The sequence below is a fragment of the Rana temporaria genome, chromosome 4, assembly GCF_905171775.1.
Source record: "Rana temporaria chromosome 4, aRanTem1.1, whole genome shotgun sequence".
NCBI classification, from domain to species: domain Eukaryota; kingdom Metazoa; phylum Chordata; class Amphibia; order Anura; family Ranidae; genus Rana; species Rana temporaria.
The window spans coordinates 65,361,833-65,385,382 of NC_053492.1; the positions used below are offsets into that span (position 1 = coordinate 65,361,833).

At 42.8% G+C, this 23,550-nt stretch overlaps 1 protein-coding gene across 2 annotated transcripts; it reads right to left on the reverse strand.

The window, feature by feature from the left end:
* Window positions 1-782: 782 nt before the first annotated feature.
* LOC120936279 (cytosolic phospholipase A2 gamma-like) lies at window positions 783-23,537 on the reverse strand. Of its 2 annotated transcripts, none has more exons than XM_040348510.1 (6): window positions 23,395-23,537; window positions 18,643-18,696; window positions 14,337-14,504; window positions 11,004-11,149; window positions 5,133-5,292; window positions 783-1,079 (listed from the first exon to the last, which is right to left on the reverse strand). In XM_040348510.1, the coding sequence occupies exons 1-6, from the start codon at window positions 23,456-23,458 to the stop codon at window positions 844-846; spliced, it is 828 nt and encodes a 275-aa protein (XP_040204444.1). In that variant the 5' UTR covers window positions 23,459-23,537; the 3' UTR covers window positions 783-843. The 2 variants fall into 2 exon arrangements, with proteins under 2 accessions (XP_040204444.1, XP_040204445.1); XM_040348511.1 differs by having other exon boundaries at window positions 14,337-14,432; window positions 23,395-23,536.
* Window positions 23,538-23,550: the final 13 nt, after the last annotated feature.

Genomic DNA, 23,550 nt, shown 5'->3' on the forward strand with positions numbered 1-23,550 from the left:
GCGCATGCGCCGGCCGCGACTGAATACCAGTGCGCATGCTCCAAATGACATCGGCAACTCGTCATACTTTCGACGTGAACGTAAATTACGTCCAGCCGTATTCGCGAACGACTTACGCAAACGACGTAAAAATGTCAAAATTCGGCGCGGGAACGACGGCCATACTTAACATTGGCTGCGCCTCATAGACCCAGGGGTAACTATACGCCGGAAAAAGCCGAACGCAAACGACGTAAAAAAAAAACGCCGGGCGGTCGTTCGTTTCTGAATCGGTGTAACTCCTCATTTGCATATTCCTTGCGTAATTATACGGAAGCGCCACCTAGCGGCCAGCCTGGGATTGCAGCCTAAGATCCAACGGTGTAAGACACTTACACCTGTCGGATCTTAGGGATATCTATGCGTAACTGATTCTATGAATCAGGCGCATAGATACGACCGTCGGGACTCTTTCTGAATCCGGCCCAGGGTCTGCAGGTGAGACATCTGTACACAACAATAGGGCAGAGCTGGGCAGCATTAGCAGCAGCACTTCACACTAAGATATAAGGACACAGCACAGGACTAAAACTTCAAGGGACAAGGGAATTTAAACTGGGATAGTTGGCAAGTATGAGGCAGCTGTTTTTGGCCCCACATCAATGACAGGCCCTGACCTAAAGACGGCCCTGGGTTATGTTACCAGTGGCACTACCACTTCCACTGTACTCCCGATCGTACAAGATGAGATATACAGTAGCAAAGCTTGCAGAACAGAATGCAATAAAAAAAATGCCCAAATGTACTTGGCTAAAGTCCCATTTATTTGTAAACCACAGACAGAACAGAAACACACAGATGTTTTTAATTATCTTTATTTTTTTCTTCCATTGCTCCCCCTGTGTTCATTACACCATAGGCAGCTGCCTCCCGTGTCCTCTTCAGGTTATGCCTCTGAACACATTGCTTTATTTTCTCTCGTATCTGGGTGTAGTTCTTTTCCACATTATTCTTCGATACCTCTAGGAGTTCTTTCACCTGAGACTCATCATAGGAGATGTGGATGGTGGCATACTTTTCCCTCATTTCATCTACTTTTCCTGCAAGCAAAAGGAAATGTGTTTACCTATGGTGTATTATCTGGGTTATCAATGTTACTTACCATCTCTATGGTTGAGAGTTTAACAATGGTAAGCAGGTTGCACTTCTGAGGGTTAAATAATACAAATTGTAAAACTAGATATATGTACGGCACAGGTGTCAAACACAAGGCTCGTGGGCCGAATCCAGCCCTCCAAGCCATTTTCATGTGGCCCTCGCACCTCTCCTGCAGCTGCAGGTGAGCTCCAGCCCTCCTCTTGTCCTACCCCAGACCCTTACTTTCTGCTTTCAAGCAATGCGTCCAGCTTCTTCCCAGCAGCAGCATAAGGAAAGGGGGGTGCACTGATGTAAGGAAGAGTGGGGGACTCAACTTCTGATGGTGAGGCGGCCCTTGACATCTAATGTAAAGGGAATGCGCTGGACATCTAATCTTACAGATACAACCGGCCCTTTTGAGGGCAATCATAATGCTGATGCGGCCCACGAAGAAATTGAGTTTGACACCCCTGATGTACGGTATCCTCTTTTGGGACTATGCACGACCGAGGCTTTGTTAACGCATATCTAAAGGAAAACCTTTTTTCCATTATGGAAATATTAGGGAAGTGTTAAAACTGTTGTCAGTCTTTTTTTTGTCATCTGTAACTCATTATAAAGACTTCCTGTCCTGTAGACTCAACAGGAAGTGAAAGGATATCTTTCCATTATAAGGGGAATCCCCATTTATATAGTTGTCCCAGCTACCTGCTTCCCCGTTGGAGGGTTTCCCCTCTATATCTTGCATGGTGGCAACTCAAAATGTTGGTTTTACCCTTCTGTCATTCTCACCTAGGGGAGATATATGGCAGTGCTGCTTTTCAGGACAAAAAAAAAATATTTTAAATCTATTGAGCGTGCTCTGTCAGCACAAAACATTGGCTGCCCAGTGACCAGGGCTCAAGTCCTGCGGGAACGCGTGGGAACGGAGTTCCTGCACTTTTTTCACAGCAGGAACTCAGTTCCCCTTGCAAGACTAGAGCAGCCGAGCTGCCCGAACCACCAGAGCCAATCCTTCACTAAGCGGCGATGCCCAGCTTGAGTCACTGTCAGGGGCAGGCGAACCTTAGTAATCCTTTATGTAACTGGCCGCTTCCTGTATATGGATTTATCAGGTAGTGTGCGGGTATTCCGTCACTTCCTGGATGCCGCAATGTCTCCTGGGAGCTTTTGTCATTGTTCCCAGGAGACATTGCGGAGGTCTGCCACGAGTTATCACGGGATTTAGAAAGAACTTTCTAAATTTGAATACCCGCACACTACCCGATGAATCCATATACAGGAAGCGGCCAGTAACATAAAGGATTACTAAGGTACAGTGTATTGAAAAAAAAAAAAAAAAAAAAAACATGCGGTTTAGTAATTATACATATGAGTGTATCATCTTTTTTTTTTTCGTGGGGGAGTGTATCTTGGGTTCCAGTTCCCACACTTTTTGCCCAGGACTTGACCCCTGCCAGTGACGCATATGTGCGGCAAGTGGGAGTTAAAGTCCACCCAGAAAATGTGTTAAGAAATGTTCTATAAACGCATATACTGTAAATGCCTAGAGTTTGCATGTTCTCCTGCGTATTGTTTCTCTCTGTGTACTCCAGTTTCCTCCTACACTCCAAAGAAACACTGATAGGTTAACTGGCTCCTGTCAAAATTGGCCTTAGTATGTGTATGTATAAATGTAAGGCTGCATTCACACCTTAGCGTGGCGCTTTGTACCGCGATTTGCCGTGACAAATTGCGGCGTTTTGTACCGCGATTTGCCGCGACAAAACGCAACGTTTTTTACGCTGGAGGGGTGATTTAACATTGTCGGCTATGTCGAACGCCGAAGCCGCCTGAAAAAAAGGGTCAGGGACTTGTTTTGAGCTTCAGGCGTACGGCGTTTCGCGTGGAGATGTGAACCATCTCCATAGAGAACAATGTTAAATCACCCCTCCAGCGTATTTCAGGCTGCAATAGCGTCGGGCTTCAGGCGTTAAAACGCCTTATTGACCTTAGATTGTAAGGGCCAGATTCACAGCCGAGATACGACGGAGTATCTCAGATACTCCGTCGTATCTCTCAGAGTATCTATGCGACTGATTCATAGAATCAGTTACGCATAGATATCCCTTTGATCCGACAGGTGTAATTGTTTTACACTGTCGGATCTTAGGATGCAATACCGCGGCCGCCGCTGGGGGGAGTTCGCGTAGTAAACCAGCGTCGGGTATGCAAATTAGTAGTTGGGCGATCCACGACAGTTTTTCGCATTCGCTACGTCGCTGCTAGTCTAGTTTCCCGTCGCAAACTTAGTTGTCGTTTTAGGTGCCCTAACTTTAGACAGCACACGTATGTGCTGTTTAAACTATGGCCGTCGTTCCCGCGTCGAAATTGAAAAAAAAAAATTTCTTGCGTAAAACGTCCGGGAATCCGAATGTACGCTACGCACGTCGCACGTCGTCGCCGTTTGAAAAAATGACGTCACTTCGCGCAAAGCACGGCGGGAATTTCGAAACGGAGCATGCGCAGTAGGTCCGGCGCGGGAGCGCGCCTTATTTAAATGGCACACGCCCCTTTGAATTACGCAGGCTTACGCCGGAGGCTGCCAGCGTAAGTTTTCACGCAAGTGCTTGGTGAATCAGGCACTTGCGATGAAAATTTGCGGCGGTGTAACGTATCTACGTTACGCCGCCGCAATTCTACCTGAATCTGGCCCAAAGCTCCTTGAGGGCAGGGACTGATGTGAATGTACAATTTCTATGTAAGGTGCTGGGTAAATGAATGGCATTATAAAACATCCTGTAATAAAAAACAGAATTAAAAAAAATGATGTACAGTATACCATTGTCCATGTGAATGAGGTCCTAGAAATTAACTGATGTATAGGAAGATAACCTTGCGCAACCGGAATAAGTGTGCAAAATATTGGAGCTGCTCCTCCCATAGTGCAATGTGCTAACTTTAAGTGATTGAATAAACAAGTGGTAGGGGGCCCTATTAGGTAGTGCTTAACAATATTTAAACAGTGTAAGTAGTAGCAAATAAACATAAAACTCCTAAAGTGCATACTGCTAGAAATTAATATAAATAAAATACAGTATAAAAAATATTAATGTTAATAGTGATGAGACAAATATTGCATAAATTCAAAGTCCATGAATCTTTTTAGTGAGGTAGCTCTATTCCATACACCGTCACCAGTGGTAGATCTTAAAATAAATCACCCGATGCGTGTGAGTAAAATGCCTACTCACCAAACAAACATGACCTCTTTAGCTAAAAAGAAGGTCAAAACCAGGCTGTTAAAGTGGAACAATATGCTTGCTGGAAAACCAATGGAGAGGATTCTGGAAACCTTTGAATAATATATCCTCCTCTTCACCACGACCTGGATGCGCCTCGACGTACGTTTCGTTTTACAACGTCATCAGGAAGCGCTTCCCGCTGACATTGTAAAACAAAACGTATGTCGAGGCGCATCCCGGTCACATTACTTCTGGTTCATCAACTTCCGGATTCTCATCACTACGGCGGTGGTATGCACGCCGATCACAGAGCGGAGGCTGGGTGGCTGCAGACCCTCTGTATGGTGACTATGCTGTTATCCCTAGTGATGGGGGAAAAGCTCCTGCGAATATATAGGCTCTCCCAGCAGGCCAACGTATTTAAGAAAACCCCTGCCCATTGACTGAGACACCCCACATACCCATAACCTGACCTTGGGTTGCCCTTCTCATATCTAGTACCACCAAGTACCCGGGCCACCTAGTGGTAAAAGAGAAAAGTGCAGCAAGGCCAAACTTAGGGAGAAATCAATGGATCTCTAACTAGCCATCAGGATAACTACTCCTGGCAAGTAAATTGGTGAGGAGCAACCCTGCCTAAACTCCAGGATGCTACATTAATATCTAGCACTAATCACATATCTTTATTTGCTACTTCTTACACTGTTTAAATATTGTTTAGCACTACCTAATAGCGCCCCCTACAACTTGCTTAGAAATTAACTACAGAGCTCTGTTTAGGTGTAAACTGACCTTCAGACGTTTGGTTGTTAAAAAGTGGGAAATACATGACATCAGGTATACCGTCACCATCTCCCTCAAAAACGTAGCAGCTTTTTGATGGAATCTTCACATCCTTATCTTCTATAGTTATTTTCGGAAAGGGAAATTGTTTGGCTGTTTTTCTAAGTGTCTGATTCAACAAAAAGATACATTTTGTAATATTTCTGTTATAGCACACTGAATACATTTTAGACACCCCAGCACTGTACTTTGGTTTACTGCAACAAGGATTAGAGTGAAGCACATCTAAAGCCAAAACTTTATTTTTTAATTTTGGATGAGATGGAAAGTTAGGCCCCGTACACACGAGAGGATCCATCCGCTGGAATTGATCCGCGGACCGGCTCCAGCGGATAGATCCCCTGGTGTGTACAATCCAGCGGATCTGTTTCCGCGGATTTTTATCCCCTGGGATGGATTTCAAGCGGATAAAAATTTGAAGACATGCTTTCAAATCTATCCGCTTGAATCCATCCCAACGGATTGATCCGCTGGTCTGTACAGACTTACCGGATCAATCCGTCCGAATGAATCCCCCGCATGCGTCGCAATGATTTGACGCATGCGTGGAATTCCTTATATTACAGCGTCGCGCACGTCGCCGCGTCATCATCGCGGCGACGGCGCGACACGTCATCGCGATGGGATTTCGGCGCGGATTTCGATCCGATGGTGAGTACACTCCATCGGATCAAAATCCTCGCAAATCCTCGAGAGGATTTATCCGCGGAAACGGTCCGGTGGACCGTATCCGCGGATAAATCCTCTCGTGTGTACTAGGCCTTAGAACCCTCTCAGGGTAATAGTGATGTCCCCGGACCACCCATCCCGAACATTAATATGCAAGATAGGGTCCTACACAGGCCGTCGGAGGATTAACCACAAGCATCGATCCAGTTCGACCATACTGTGTCAAACTTTCCTGGGCAATTCTTGCTCTTTTACATGATCTTATACAGTGGTAACACCGTTATTAATCGTCTGCTGCCATGGGTCTCACGAAGGAGGTTCCTTCCCCTTCCATCTCAGCAGTATTTCTCTCCTGCCATAAAACAGGGTGAAGGTAATGCATAGCTTGGTATGTCTGTCTCCCTCCACATCTTCCAAAAAAACTCAATAATAGGATCAGAGGATCCAAAAGTATATCAATTCCACATATAACACTTAAAGTGGTTGTAAACCCACTTTGAAAAAAAACCCCGAACACTTGCAAGACAAAGGCATTATGAGCTAATATGCATAGCATACTAGCTCATTATGTAATACTCACCTGAGATTGAAGACCTCGCTGCGGTATCTGTACACAGCACCGGCCAGCGACATCACTCCGGGGGGTTACTTTCGGGTATCGTGGCTCCGGCGCTGTGATTGGCCAGATCCACGACGACGTCACTCATGCGCGGGAGCCGCCAGTAATGGCACAGTCTAACTGAAGCAATGGCACTACGTGCCATTGCTTCAGTGCGCATGTGCCAATGACTTCAAAACCTACAGGGTTTAGGAGATATCCCCTGTGTCTGCATGTGCCGGAGATATCCTGGGTAGCTACAGGTGAGACTTAATATCGGCTTACCTGTAGCAAAAAGTGTGTTGTAAGGGTTTACAACCACTTTAAGGCCACAGCCTGCCAGTAAGGACAGCATTTGGGATAGGACCGGACCATATGAAAAAAGTTTCCCGGTTCAAGGTTGCATCTAGTACACAATGGGCTAAGATTGGGATAGATATCAACTAGCCTCTGTGGGGTGTAATATGCCCTGTGTTAAAATTTTTAGGTGAATAAAATCAGTCCTTTGCCGAGATCATAGAAGGAATAAATGTTGAGACATAATCCTCTCACTACTCATCCCCCAATGAGGGAATGTCTGCTCTCCATCTGCTCAGCAAATGGGTAGGCTTAATGTCATAGGTTACTGTCAGATATAGGTACCCCCCCCCCCTTAGTGCTGGATAAAGTCCTCTATTGCTTTTGCTGTTTTTTCTCCCTCCCTTCCCCCTCCCCAATTTAGAGTCTCCTTCAAAATATTATGAATATGGTTACGTTGTATTAATTTAATTGTTATATATTATGACATATCTGGTAATTATTTGATTTTCATCTTGGTTATTTTTTTTTTTAACATACCATTTGTTTTTTATCAGCTGCACTCCTAATCTGTCATCAAAAGGATCCTGAAGAAGCCTCAAGATAGGTGAAACACATTGATCCTGACCCTTTCTGTATACTTTTATGGATACTCTGGTTGAAATATCTGTCTACTGGGATATGCAGTCAACAAAATAGATTTTATTAATACTAAGATTTTGATACTATAAATGTAACTTTTAATATGGTTGTTCCATTTTTTTTTTTTGGGCACTCAAAATATCCCCATCCCCAATATTCCCCTCTTTGGAAAACACGAGAAATGTTTCTTATTTGCACATACTGTCAAAAGGGCTACAAATGAGCCCTTTTACGCGGCCCTAAAAGGGGAATTTCCTCACTTTGGAGAGAGTGTCTATCACTTCCTTTTGCCTAGAAAGATGTTATGGAAAATCAATATATTGGGGCACAAATAGCAAAAAAAACTCTACCCTTATTTTTCTCTATCCAAAATTCAAAAAAGCTTTGGCATTAGATATATTTTAATGGTTAGAATTAAAGTGACACTGAATGATATAATTATTTTTCAAAAAAATGTTTGCAATTCATACACGTGCACTACTTAATGGCCCTGCAATCTATTTTGCCCTGCTCTATGCACACTATTGTCCATAGTCCATAGTTCATCTTGAAGGTGAACAAGAGGGGATGGCTACATATAGTGGAACCATAGGGAACAAACATAGCCACTTGTTAAGAGGAAGATGACCCACAGCAAATGAAAAAAAAAAAAAAAAAAATTGGAGATTTGTTAAAGCGGAGCTCCACCCTAAAGTGGAACTCGCGCTGATAGGAACCCGCCCCCCCTCCGGTGTCACATTTGACACCTTTCAGGGGGGTGCAGATACCTGTCTAAAGACAGGTATTTGCACCCACTTTCGGCCACACGTCTCGGGCAAAAGACGGGTTTTTCCAGACTTCCCGTCTGTCCCCCGTTGTGTGCTGGGAACACTCGGCTCCCAGCACACAGTGTGTGAGCCAATCGGCGGGCACAGCGCGACTCGCGCATGCGCCGTAGGGAATCGGGTAGTGAAGCCGGAGCGCTTCACTTCCTGGTTCCCTCACTGAGGATGGCGGGGGGAGCAGCAGAGAGACGAGCGATCGCTCGTCCTCTGCTGCGGACGGCGCTGGACTCCAGGAAAGGTATGTGTCCTAATATTAAAAGTCAGCAGCTGCAGTATTTGTAGCTGCTGGCTTTTAATATTTTTTTTTACTGGCACATCCGCTTTAAATATACACACTTGAAAGGAGTTTGGCTGTACTTCTCCTATGGATCACAGGAGTGCAACTAGTTTTGTGACCCGTTTTGTGACCGTTTTGTAACCCGTTTTCAGCAGAGAGCTGGCTGAAGTCCGCTGTCTGCTGACATCACAGAAGTCGGTCCAGGCACCGTGTCATCACGACAATGGAAGTCGGGATATGCCAGATGCCTGAACCGACACCTGGCTCAGCCTCTCAGCGGGCCTGAGCCGGCCGCTACATCCCCTCCACAGCCCAGTGCTCCAATAAGCGATCAGAGCAGGGAGCTGTGACTGAAGCAGCTCTCTGCTCACGGAGCTCTGAAAACCGAGTGATCGATGGTGTTCGATCGCTTGGTTCTCAGTGCAGAGACGCCGGGGGACAGATGCAGCATCTGCATCGGACCAATGCTGCATCCACCTAGGTAAGTATAAAACTGCAAAAAAGCCCAAATCCATACTTCTCTTTTAAAAAGATTTTTCTTAAGTCAGTCAGAGTTTATTGTTTTATAAGGTTAACCACTAGCCGACCAGCCGCCACAGTTTTACGGCGGCAGGTCGGCTCGGCTGTGCGAAACAATGTAATATTACGTCATCACGCATTTCAGCCATTAGGGGCACGTGCGCGCCCCCTGCTCGCCCCTGGTGCGGACGCGCGTGCCCGACGGGCTCGATCAACGCCGGGCACCCGCGATCTCTCGTTACAGAGCGAGAACCGGGAGCTGTGTGTGAAAACACACAGCTCCCGGTCCTGTCAGGGGGAGAAATGACTGATCGTCTGTTCATACAATGTATGAACAGCGATCTGTCATTTCTCCTAGTCAGTCCCACCCCCCCTTCAATTAGAACACACCTAGGGAACATAATTAACCCCTTCCTCGCCCCCTAGTGTTAACCCCTTCCCTGCCAGTGAAATTTTTACAGTAATCAATGCATTTTTATAGCACTGATGGCTATAAAAATGTCAATGGTCCCAAAAATGTGTCAAAAGTGTCCGAAGTGTCCGCCATAAGGTCGCAGTACTGATAAAAATCGCTGATCGCCGCCATTACTAGTAAAAAAAAAAAATATTAATAAAAATGCCATAAAACCATCCCCTATTTTGTAGACGCTATAACTTTTGCGCAAACCAATCAATAAACTCTTATTGCAATTTTTTTTTACGAAAAATATGTAGAAGAATACGTAAAACGTAAAAAAAAAGTTTTTTTTTTAATATATATTTTTGTGGAGATATTTATTACAGCAAAAAGTAAAAAATATTCATTTTTTTCAAAATTGTCGCTCTATTTTTGTTTATAGCGCAAAAAATAAAAACCGCAGAGGTGATCAAATACCACCAAAAGAAATCTCTATTTGTGGGAAAAAAAGGACGCCAATTTTGTTTGGGAGCCAAGCCGCATGACCATGCAATTGTCAGTTAAAGCGACGCAGTGCCAAATCGCAAAAAGTGGCCCGGTCATTGACCAGCACAATGGTCCGGGCTGAAGTGGTTAAAGTGTGTCTAAAGAGAAAATGCTGGAGTATGGAAAGGTTATAACCCGTGTTTGATTTTTATCATTGTCTGATTCACCATTGGCACCGGGCGAAAAATGAAAGAAAGAAACTCTGTATTTTTCAATTAGTCACCAGAAAAGCAATAGAAGGGAAATCTTCAACTTTCTTGCAATTTCCCCTCATTGTGAGGAGATTTCCCCTCAATTCTTTCTCAAAACTTTTGGCTGTATATCTTCTTTAAATTGCATGAAAAGCCAAAACTTGTTTTTTTTTTGTTTTGGATATAGAAGTTGATATGCAAGAATCCTGTCTAGTATGCTTTGCTGTTCAAATTACATTGAGGACATTTTCCTTCACTTCCTATGCCAAAGACACAAAAAGAAATGAGTGAAAATCTCTTCAAAATTAAATATAAAATCCCTTCTTAGACCGTTATCATAAAAAGTGCCCCACTGGGATATGTCACTTTTATTCCTGTTTTGGTGGCAGCGAAAAAACATTCCTATAGCTTTATGGACCAGGTGACAGGACACACCAAGGATAAATCTCCCTATTGGGAACACAGACAGCAATAAAAATCTGATGTGGTGTGGTGCGGGTTCTGAGTTAGGAGGCGTTTAGGTTATGTGTTAGGCTCAGGATAGCTGTCAGCAATAAGTTAGAGATTGCAGATGTTAGTGCATGCTTTTGTTATCAGCGCTGAAATAATAAAATCTACCATCATCAGGAACCAATGCTGAAAGCCTGACACCAAACACTACCCATGGCAGAAACCAATGCCAAAAGCCCATAAACCAAGAACTACCAGTGGCAGGAACCTATGCCAAAATCCTGACACATAAAAATACCAGTGCCAGGAACAAATGGCAAAAACCCAACACCAAAATCTACCAGCAGCCAAAATCATGACACCATAAACTTCTATCCCAGAATGTGCTGCAATAAAATGAGTATGGTTACCTCGAATGGATCTCCTTCACTGAAGTCAAAAGACAGTATGAGGTCTATGTTGCGATGGGGAGGTAACATTAGTGGAAATGCAATATTGATATCCAAGCCCGCATCAACTAAAGAGATGTGCTTTTTACTGGAGAGGGGGATATTACCTAAGATAATTAATATATAAAAACATATAAAACACACAAAGTATAGTCAAGTCAATTCAATTTAATCAATTTAATCAATTTTTTTTTTTTCACATGTCCCTCACTGTGGGTTGGGGTTCCCTCTTCTGACCCCGACATCACTACAGAAGGCTTTGATGCTAAGGTCAGAAGATGGCATCATAGACACAGGCATCTGACACTCCTAAAAGAGGTGAAAGCTTAAAGCGGAGTTCCTACTAAAATAAAAATATTAAAATTCAGCAGCTACAAATACTGCAGCTGCTGACTTTTAATAAATCGCACACTCGCCTGTCCCAGGGTCCAGCGATGCAGTGGAATGAAGCCCTGCTCATCTCCCCTCCATGGCGCTGGCATCACTACTGTGGGAGCCCGCACTGCGCACCTTGATTGGCAGAGCAATCATCTGGGACCTGTGACGTGTCCCAGATGATTGCTGAGAGGGAGGGGGAGAGGTAACCTTCCTTCCGGGGGCGTGGTGCCCAGGGACGAAGTGGGAGCTAAAACCCTCTAAAAAGAGGGTTTCCACCCCCCCCCAAAAAAAATGTCATGCCAGATGCGGCATGTCAGGGGGTTACCTTCCCTTAAAGTGGACGTTCCATTTTTGGGTGGAACTCCGCTTTAAACAGGCAGAATGCTACATCCACCTAGGTAAGTATGAATCCGAAAATAAAATCCATACTTCTTTTTTACTTGTTTCTGGTCTAGGGTATGTGGTCTAGTTCAGCCTTTCTCAACCTTTTTACCACAGAGGAACCCGTCAGAATTTAGGGAACCCCTGCTCATTCATAGTGATCAGTGGGAAGAATGCCCACTACAATACTGGCAGTGAGAAAAATGCCCCATTTACAATGATGATTAAAATGGCACCCTTACTGACTGCTAAAAAGATTTTTGCTGTCATACATTTGGATAAGCCAACCAAATGAGAGGTAAATCAGGCACAGCTCAAGCAACGCCTAGCAATCTCTGGAAGAAACCCTAGGGTTTCATGGAACCCTGGTTGAGAATGGTTGGTCTAGTTCATTGTCTTTTTAAAGTGATCTTAGTAGAACTATAGGCAAAACTTTTTTTGTTTTTATTTTGGATAGAGTAAAGAAGGGTTATAACCCCTATGAGATTTTTTTTTTCTTTTTGCCATCTGTGTCCCATTGGGGAGATTTCCCTTCACTTCCTGCCCCATAGCCAAACCGGAAGCGGGATGAAATCACTGCAAATTAAGGGAATTCCTTGGGAGCCCCTAGATCACCAGATCTAGTGTTCCCATTGGAAGATTTCCCCTCTATTACTTTTCAGGGGACAATCCAAAATTTGGGATTTTTTTTCTTTTTACTCACTTTGAATGATAATGGTAAACAAGACAAATAGAGAGGGGGAAACTCCTTAAAGTGGAGTTCCACACGTTTTTTCCCCTAAAAAATCTTAAAAAAATAAATAAAATTATATTCACCTGAAAGGGCTGGTGCTATGCGTAAGTAGGTCTTCTGCCTCTTCTTTCACTGTGGTGGATCTTCTGGCTCATCCTCAGTCGCGGTGTCTTATGGTGAATGAGCAGCGCTGCCTTCTGGGAACTGTGTGTATCCCAGGAGGCAGCCGCCCATTCACAAAGCGGCTAGTAGGAAATCGGCAGTCAAGCCATAAGGCCATAAGCCATAAGAATGGAGGTGTCAGGACGGAGCGATGGCCGTCGGGGGACCGACATCGCAAGCGACTAGGACAGGTAAGTGTCCTTATTAAAAGTCAGCAGCTACAGTGTTAGTAGCTTCTGACTTTTAAAAAGAAAAAAAAGGGTGGAATCCCGCTTTAACGGGGGCACAGACAGCAATAAAAACTGACAGGTGCTCTAATGCCACTGCACTCTATCCAAAACTAAAAAAAATAGTTTTGCCTTTATTTATACTTTAAAGCGGGGGTTCACCCAAAAATAAATTTTTAACATTACATTCAGCCGAGTTGTCCTAATGACAATTGGCTGTTTTTTTTTCCCCGTACATACCTTATTTCACCGCCGCTTCCGGGTATGTCTTCTCCGGGACTGGGCGTTCCTATCTGATTGACAGGCTTCCGACCGTCGCATACTACGCGTCACGAGTTGCCGAAAGAAGCCAAACATCGGTGCGGCTCTATACGGCGCCTGCGCACCGACGTTCGGCTTCTTTCGGCAACTCGTGACGCGTAGTATGCGACGGTCGGAAGCCTGTCAATCAGATAGGAACGCCCAGTCCCGCAGATAACATACCCGGAAGCGGCAGTGAAATAAGTTATGTACGGGGGAAAAAAAAACAGCCGATTGTCATTAGGACAACTCGGCTGAATGTAATGTTAAAAATTATTTTTTTGGGTGAACCTCCACTTTAAGTATAGACCCATGAGTTGCATTTATTGCATCTATCAGTTAATAAACCAGATGGATGTTTCTTATTAAAATCTGTTACTTCAAATTTCTCTTCAGCCAACTAAGTGCTAGAAAATGTTTGGAAAAAAAGCAATTGCACTAAGAAGATCAATGGCATAATGAGAAACAAGAAATTGACTAGAATTCGCAGTTTCTTTATACAAAGTTCCTGCACATCTGCCAACCCTGAACATCTAGACACGGGATTCCTAACTAATCTATAAATCACGGTCTGGTTCTCGGGATGTGGAAGAAAATGGTTCCCACTTCTCCATCTTATATCTTACATGAAAATTGCTTTATACACCAAGAGGATCCATTTCCCACACACCCCCCATGAAGCACATACAGAAAACATTTCACACCTAACATCCAACTGTGAACTGACCTCAATACAAGATTTCATTTACAATTAATTGCCGATAGGTGACCTGTATATTGTGTTTCACTCACTCTAAATTGGATTACATATACTGTTGCTAGTAAATAGTAAACCCAACTGCAATTTTTTTCTGACTCCTCTCTTTATTTGTGTCTCCTACAGGAGGAAATGGCATTATTTGATGTTCAGGTACTTGTGACTTTTTCTCTTAAAAAAAATTAAAATATTGAAACAATACATGATAGAATGCTGATCCAAAGAGTGACCATTGGGAAAAGACTAAAGCCAATTGGACCATGTTTTATTAGGGGGATTGGAAAAACTAGTAAAGGATTCTGAGGTTTAAGCTTTTTTTTGGTTGAAACAAATGAACATTGTTCAAGTATACTCACTCTTCCATTTGTAGAGAAAGTTATTTGTGGTTCCCCATTTCCATTCTGCAAGACATACTGCAATGTTCTTTATCACTGTAGCTGTATTACAAATACCTTTAGGAGTGAAAAAATGCATAAGGCGAATAGCAATGCCCTTAAACACTTTAGGAATAATTTTATAAATGCCTAGAAAAGAGGTATAAAAAAACAAGCATTAGATTGCAAAGATTTTTAAAACTAAACACCAGACTCCCCCCACATCCTACCTATACCTCCCAACCATCCCGGATTCCACACAGTGACGTAGAGTGGGGGGTTCGGAGGGGCCGTGGCCCCGGGTGCAACATTTAGGGGGGTGAAATTCCGTGCCTTGTCCTAATTTAAATTTCCTGTGTCCCCGGCGCTCTGGCCTCCATGTTCAGTGTCCGGCGCTATGTGATTGGGTGTGTGGGGGTCATGTGTGGCAGCAGGGCAGGCCTATCCACGATTGTGGTTGCTCCTGGAGTCCCACCTCTGCACATGACCCACATACGCCCAATCACAGGGAGCCGGACAGTGAACATGGTGGCCAGAGCACGGAGGACGCAAGCAATGGAAATCGGGATCCACCACTGTTTTCTCCTTCTCCTACTCTCCTCTGGACCAAAGAAGGACAAAAAAACTGACGGTGAGCCACGTGACCAGCCAACAATGTGAAGTAAGGCCCCGTACACAGGAGGAGACATGTCCGATGAAAACGGTCCGCGGACCGTTTTCATCGGACATGACTCCTGGGAGCTTTTGGTCTGATGTGTGTACACACCATCAGACCAAAATCCCCGCGGACAGAGAACGCGGTGACGTAGAAGACACCGACGCTCTCAAACACGGAAGTGCAATGCTTCCACGCATGCTGACGCATGCGTGGAAGCATTGCACTTCCGTGTTTGAGATTCGACGCAATTCGACGCATGCGCGGGATTTCGGGACGCTGGTTACACGTCATAACCAGCGGACATGTCCGATTAGGTGTACTAACCATCGGACATGTCCGATGGACATGTTTCCAGCGGACAATTTTCTTAGCTTGCTAAGAAACTTTTGTCCGCTGGAAACCTGTCCGCTAGGCCGTACACACGGTCGGACATGTCCGCGGAAACTGGTCCACGGACCAGTTTCAGCGGACATGTTCGACCGTGTGTACGCGGCCTAAGTCCTGCAGATCTGGGCTAGAGACCCCTCATCCCCCCTTCCCCTAACTATGGATTAGTTTAGACTGGCAGCTGGGGGTGATAAAAATAGGCAGTTAAAAAGTAACTTTTGCCGACAAAAAAAAAAAAAAAACATTCCTTTTCTTCAGCAGGGACAGGGAAGCTAGATGGGATTGATGGGAAGATGGATGGAGCCAAATACAGAGCCAAATTAAGCCAAATACAGAGCAATCTTAGAAGAAAACCTGTTAGAGTCTGCAAAAGACATGAGACTGGGGCAGAGGTTCACCTTCCAGCAGGACAACGACCCTAAACATACAGCCAGATCTAAAATGGAATGGTTTAGATCAAAACATATTCATGTGTTAGAATGGCCCAGTCAAAGTCCAGACCTAAATCCAATTAAGGATCTGTGGCAAGACTTGAATATTGCTGTTCACAGGCGCTCTCCATCAAATCTGACAGAGCTTGAGCTATTTTGCAAAGCTAAATGGGCAAAAAAGGTCACTCTCTAGATGTGCAAAGCTGGTAGAGACATTCCCAAAAAGACTTGCAAATTGTAATTGCAGGGAAAGGTGGTTCTACAAAGGGGGGCTAAATACAAATGCCCACCACACTTTTTACATATTTATTTGTAAAACATTTTGAAAAGCATTTTATCATTTGCCTTCCACTTCACAATTCTGTGCCACTTTGTGTTGGTCTATCACATAAAATCCCCATAAAATACATTTATGTTTTTTGTTGTAACATGGCAAAAGGTGGAAAATTTCAAGGGGTGTGAATACTTTTTAACTATTATGCCACGTACACATGATAATTTTTCGGCATGTAAAAAACAACATTTTTTAAAAATGTCATTTAAAATGATCGTGTGTGGGCTTCGCATAATTTTTCGGGTTCTGAAAAACGACAAAAAAAAATTCGAACATGTTGCGTTTTTTAACGACGTTTTAAACTATGTAGTTTTTCGGGTTGTAAAAAATTATCGTGTGTGGGCTTTAACGACGTGAAAAAACGCGCATGCTCAGAAGCAAGTTATGAGACGGGAGCGCTCATTCTGGCAAAGCTACCGTTCGTAATGGAGTAAGAACATTCATCACGCTGTAACAGACAGAAAAGCGCAAATCGTCTTTTACTAACACGAAATCAGCTAAAGGGTGACGTCATCCAAATAGAACTTCCCCTTTATAGTGCGTGGGCAACATCGTTTTAATGATGACTTGGAAAAAACGTCGGTTTTTCTACATGCTGTAAAACGTTGTTTTTAAATGACGAAAAATGATCGTGTGTATGCGGCATTAGGCTGCTTTCATACTGATTTGCAGGTGCCGCGCAGTGCACCTGTGGCTTTCCTGCGGGTTAGCTTCACTGCGTCAGACTTATATTATATCCAGCAAGTTTGGTGCACGTTCTGATGGACACCAAAACTCCTGAATGTAGCAGTTTTGGTGCGCTTTCAGAAACAGCACCACAATCGCAAGATATAATGGAGGTCTAAGGCAAAGCACAGCTAATACGCAGGAAAGACGCAGGTGCACTAAGCTGCACCAATGTGAAAGCAGCCTTATAAGGTACTCTGGACAGTAAGGGCTTGTTTACATTTGCGATTTGAGGGGGTGGTAAAACCCCATAGTTGAGAAGTGTTTTTACCACCTTCCCCCCAACCAATGGTGTAGTGTCTGGTGGCAATGGCGACCCCATTCCATGCTCCAGGGGGCCCATTCAGTCTCCTTGTCACATTCTGTTTTACAGTTGGACAGGAGGGGCAACATATACAGGAACTGATCCTCTCCATTTTCCACCCCTAACTGCTCTACGCCGACTTCATGTTCAATGTTTATTATGCTATTCAAAATAATAATAAAAAAAAAATTCTGAACCATTTAATTTCATTGTGTCCGGTGAACGGTTGCCAAATCACTTAAGTAGCCCTCGCTTTTCAAAAGGTTGAGCACCCCTGACCTAGACTGAGCCTGTGTTGTTGGTGTGTATGGAGCTGTGCTGGTGGATGTTTTTTTGTGGGAGAATCTATGTAATTTTCAGTGGTCCCTCCAAAGGTGAACGCTAAGTAGCCAACCTATGAGTGAGTGAGTGAGTGAATAACTTATATAGCGCTACAAATGCGAACTGAATCGCCTCAAGGCGCTTGGCATCCATTCTCCTTCTATTTAGCCTTCAGAATAGGTGGGTCTTGAGTTTTTTCTTGAAGGCCTGGTGATTCACTTCCGTTCGGATGTTAGTTGGTAATGCGTTCCACAGTCGAGGTCCTTGGACTGCAAATCTTCGTTCTCCTTTGGTCTTGTAGCGGGCCTTGTGGATTTATAACATGATTGGGGGTTTGGTATTTTATTTTCTCACCTAAATATTGGGGGGCACTTCCGTGTACACATTTGTGTGTCAGGCATAGGGCCTTAAATATGACTTGGTCCTTTACGGCCAGCCAATGGAGGGACCTCAGGGACGGAGTGATTGATTCCCAGGTTTTTTTTCCTGTTACCAGTCATGTCGCCGTGTTCTGGACGACTTGGAGACGGGCAATCTGGTATTTTGGGATTCTGAGGTAGAGGGAGTTTGCATAATCGAGCCTAGAGTTGATAATTGTTCCTACCACTACTGCTGTGTCTTCTTTCGGGATGAAGGGAACGAGTCTTCGTAGCAGACGTAGAAGATGGTGAGATCCGCTAACTACTGATCCTATGTGTGCATCCATTGTCATGTCAGAGTCAAAAATTACTCCGAGGCTTTTTACTTTGGTGCTTGGGGTGATGGTTTGTCCCAAGATGGGCGGTGGCGTCCATGTCGTCCTGGTAAGTCTCTTACCGTTTGCAACTATGGTTGAAGACTTCAACCTATGGTTGAAGAAACAAGAGGCCGCTGAACCAGGAAGAAGAAGACCAGTAGAAGAAGAAGTTTGTGGCAACAAAGTGAGGAAGATGTGGACCCTGCATAGATGGAGGATAACTAAAAGGTAATATGCTGTACATGCACATTATGCCATCTACTCTGGGAACATAGTGGAGATTCATAATGCAGAGAGAATAATATTTAATACATGTATACAGTTTCTTACTTTGGCATCTATACTGCATAAATGATAAATATGTATAGCATTGCTGCATTGCTTTTCTTACCTGACACTAATGAGATGGTATCCTTCTCTGCCTCTGGTGTGATTTCCTTGGCGTCTGGATAAAATGAACCCAGATAACATTAGTACCAACCCCACCCATACAGTTAGCATAGGGCAAAATAAAGAACTTTATTATTTCTACTGGAAAACTGATAGTTATGTTTGGGTGGATGCTTGACAGATGGTGACACAGCCCACCAAGCTCCATCTATAATGGAAATACTAGTTTTGCATTGACTAGGGTATTAAAAGCATGTTAACACCACTGTGTAACTTGTAACATGTCATATAATGTAATACGTCACAATATGAAAAATATAGCAATAGTTCACAATCTCCGGCGCCCCCTACCTCTGGCCACATGCATTATTGCATGCCATTGAAGTCAATGCGGATGAATTATTTTAGTTTCCATTGACTTCTATGGGGAAACTCGCTTTGACATGCGAGTGCTTTGTAATTACGAGTATTCTCCTGGAACGGATTATGCTCCTAATCCAAGGTTCCACTGTACAGTATAGTGTGTTTTCAAAGCTAAAACTTCTTTTTTGTTTGTTTGTTTGTTTTGAATGGAGTAGTGATTTTAGTCTATTCCTACCACATCAAAAGGATTTTTTTTTTGGGGGGGGGGGGGTTTAAGAGATGCTTTAAAGCAGAATCAAGTTATGCAAATACTCACCTCCCCGCCAGCCATACTATGTCCATGCGCTTCTTTGTTATCTTCTTCCCGGATTTTTCTGAGCATTGGGTCTTTCGTTATTTTGATTGCCAGCTTGGGATGACATAGCTTCCACGTATGCACACCGGAGTTCATTTATTCCAGCACCAAGGTATGCTGAGAACGTACACTGTGCATGTCAACTGGCAGGGGTTTTGTCTCTTCTCTCTCTCGGCAATAAAACCTGCCTACTTGATTTTTAAAAATATCTTTGCAGTTGAGCTCCCCTTTAAAATGAATTTACAGTTACAATAAATCCAATACAATGTTTTGAACAATACATCCATTAGACCCCATTCGGTTATGATATCGTTTTCACCATCCAGATATTAGGTTTACAAATGTAGCACCCTCTAGTGTACAGTTAGAGTGAGGAAATGTTATTTTGACTCACAGTAGCCTGTGTGAGTCTGTATAATTGGCCTGGGGATACTGTAGATCAGGCTGCCGGGCTCTACAGTTTATAAATAAATGTAAAACGGGGGTATTCCTGCGCTATTATGGGTAAATAGAGTTGCTCAAGGGTGCCGCAAACACCGTAAGGGTCAAACACTACTCACAAAAGAATCACAAAAAAATCAAATAGTGGTGTTGCGCTCCCTCATGAAATAACATATAAACCTAGATATATGAATGCAGAGAGAATAAATTATATAAATAAATATATAAAGTGCTGCTGTGCTGCAAACAAGTGACTACAGGTGCAATGATATAAAGTGCAATGATAATAAATATTCAAAAATTGATAATAATTAGAATAAAAAACAATGCGTGTAGAATTAGAAACAAATGGAAATAAAGTCCATTGTGAGTGTAGCAAAAGGTGCTAAAGTGCTGGCGAATCTCAGAAGGGGAAAATCACATATAACATATAAACCTAGATATATCAATGCAGAGAGAATAAATTATATAAATAAATATATAAAGTGCTGCTATTACAGGTTAGGCCTCTGGTACCTACGCTTGGTTCTAGAAGCTTCTGGAAGTTTCTAGAAGCTAGTGGGTGGAGGTAAAAAGGCAGTGATCTGCATGTTAATAATAATCTGGCCAATCTCCAGGCAGAAGGCCTGGCAGGGTAGCTGGGGCAGCCCAATAATATTGTGGAGCCTTGCCAGCAGGGAAGTTGGGGGGGAAGATGGAATATTGAAGATGTGTCATGTGGCCTGGGAGGGGACACCTAAATCCCCTGTTCTAGGACACTTTTCATGGCAGCCAGGTGGGCTGGTATTTTCTGTGAGTGTTGGGACTTTGTGAGTTTCACCAAGGGGACAAAGAGATTCTGAAAAGTTGGCTACTGATCCATTAAAAGACTGACATTATTACAGAGGGAGTACAGTTCAAGATCTGCATTTCTTTTTGTTCTACCAAATTTAAGCTGGGCGACCCATAATCCCTCATCCCTATAAGTCGATTTCCCTTAATAAAGCAACAAAACACAAGTCTATGGACTGGTTACTGACCCAAAATCCATTACCATGGGGCTCTTGGGAGCCTGTGTTTGTTGCTTTTTACAAAGGGCCTGTATGGAAATAAAGGGTAATTTATATTATTTATGGAATGTGCACTGTTTCTTTGGGAGAATATCCACCTTAAAATGTGCATGCTTTTTCTTTTTACATTATAGGGTTTCCTAGATATCAGTTCACTTTTCTTAAAGTGTAACTAAAGGCAAAACTTTTTTTTTTTTAGTTTTGGACAGAGTGGAGATGGATTATATAACACCTGTCAGTTTTTATTGCAGTCTGTGCCCCCTTTAAAGCGGAACTACACTTCATCTAAGCACCAAAAAACAAAAATGCTATTTTTAATATTCACTGCAAACTCCCCCATCCATCCATGTCTCCATTCTTTATTTTGTGGAGAAATCAATTTGAAAAACACCCCCTATCATTTCTGGCTGTGGTCATCTTGAGTAAAGGCAGATGATTCATGTAGCGTATACTAGCTGGAATCCACCTGCCCTTACTGTTGCTCAGGCATGCAAGCATGAGAGGGTGTGCTTAGCTGAAAAAGCCCCTCCTCCCCTACTGAAGACTCCTGGGATGTATGACATAATTTTGCCTAGGCATGGAAACCAGGAAGTAACTGAAGAACTGTATAAAAAAGTTTAAAATAAGCAAGATTATACACATTATACAAAATAAGAAAGATACACTTTCCTATGCATTTACTAATACTAATAGCATAAGGACTAAAAATTGTCAGTGTTGATTGAGAGAGTGACGTTCCACTTTAAGGAGATGTACCCTCTCTATTTGTCCTGTTTACTATGATGATTAAAAGTGAAAGTAAAAGAAAACCCCAAATTTTGGGTTGTCCTCAGAAAAGTAATAGAGAGGAAATCTTCCAATGGGGACACTAGTTCTGGTGACTTGGGTCACCAAGGAATTCCCTAAATCCCTCTCATTTCCTGTTTGGCAGGACAGGAAGTGAAGGGAAATTTCTGCAATGGGATACAGATGGGGAAAACTATATCTGACAGGGCTTATAACCCTCTCATACTCTATCCAAAATTAAATAAAAAAGCGTAACCCCTTCACGCCGACAATACGCAAATATGCGGCCCCACTGGACTTATCTTTTTTCCGTGGGGTCGCATATTTGTGTATCTTTTTTTGTACTGGGAATGTGCCAAACAGCGCCCTCCCAGCACAGAGACCGGGCTCTCACTGAGAGCCCCAAGCCCAGAACGTCCGATTCCAGGTCACCTGGTCGTTGTAATAGCCTCTGATTGGCTATCACAGCGATCAGTCACTGTGAAGCCTGCCTTCCCATGTCTTCTATCTCTGTGAATGGATGAGAGAGATACAATGTATCACTCTCTGTCTTTGAAGAGATAGAAAAAAAAGTGCTTGTAAACAAAAAATTAAAAAAGGTCTGAGCCAGGTCAGTGCCAGGATTAGTGTTTGGGTCAAGGTCAAGGTTCAAGGTCAAAGGTCAGGGTCAGTATTTTTTGGACAGGATTTTTTTTAATTAGTATCAATATCAGTGTGTTTTAGGTAGGAGTAAAAAAAAACGAAAGTCACACTATTGTTTCTGGGCTGTACTACAGGTACGAATCACAACTAACATACACATATATGGTATTGTTGTGATTGTCAGAAAAAGGAGAATTTATATTGGGTTGTTCTTTGGCAATAGGGACAGTTTTTCTTTGGTAATAAAAAAAAAATCAGGAGATATCCATTACCATTTACCAAATGAAAGCCCAATTTGACCTGAAAAGAACAAGGTATATTCCACCTGGATGCACAAAGTAGTTGTGATGAAATGTACGGTTTTACTAATACATGTCAAAATTGCAAAATTGGGCTGAGGCATTTAGATTTGTTTTACCCTTAGGTGCAAAGAGGTTAATGTTAAGTGACGAATATAAGGAATCATCTTTTTTTGCCTGCGTGTAGCGCAGAAAGGGGGCTACAGCTTTCCTAAAGTAAATGCATGTGTTCACTTTGCGCTTTCATTTCATTAAATTTTGCAGAAAATATATAGGAGTGGGCTAATTACATAAATGCTGTGTTGGAAAAAATTACCAGAAAATGACATTTAATTTTTCTTTTAGTATTTTTTCCCAATCAAAACCAAGGAAATACAAAAATATGTATCCCCATTTGCTACCAAATTAAAGCCTTATCTGTTCCCTACCCTCAAATATATATATAATATATTAAGTATAATATGGTAGAGTAGTCTACAAAATAATAAAAGGTATAATGTGTAAAACAAAGATATCACTAAGATAAGAAATTTAAAAACTCTGGGACTTTAGGAAAAAAAGATCGTAAAACTTAAATGGTTAAATTTAAAAAAATGAATTATTAAAGAAAAAAAAAAAGGAAAATGCACATTCAAAGAACAAGGAAAATAAATTTAACTACCGTAAATACTCAAAAGCAAAAAAAAGACGCCATCTATGTTTTTCCTTAATTATTCAACGTCCAGAATGTAAATTTTTGCTTCTTGCAGTGAATAAACTTGACCTGGAGGGGAATTTCTTTCACACAAGTTGGTTCATCATGGAAACAAGTTACATACCCTCCAAGTCCTTAGCAAAATCTTTCCAGAACTTCTTCTTATATTCTTCTGTTCTCCCCGTCATGTCATGCGACAGAAGGCGTTCTATTTCTTTACATCCTCTGCATGAACAGGTCTTCCCTACTCGGGAAAAAGCATAGACTTATAAAGTAGGAA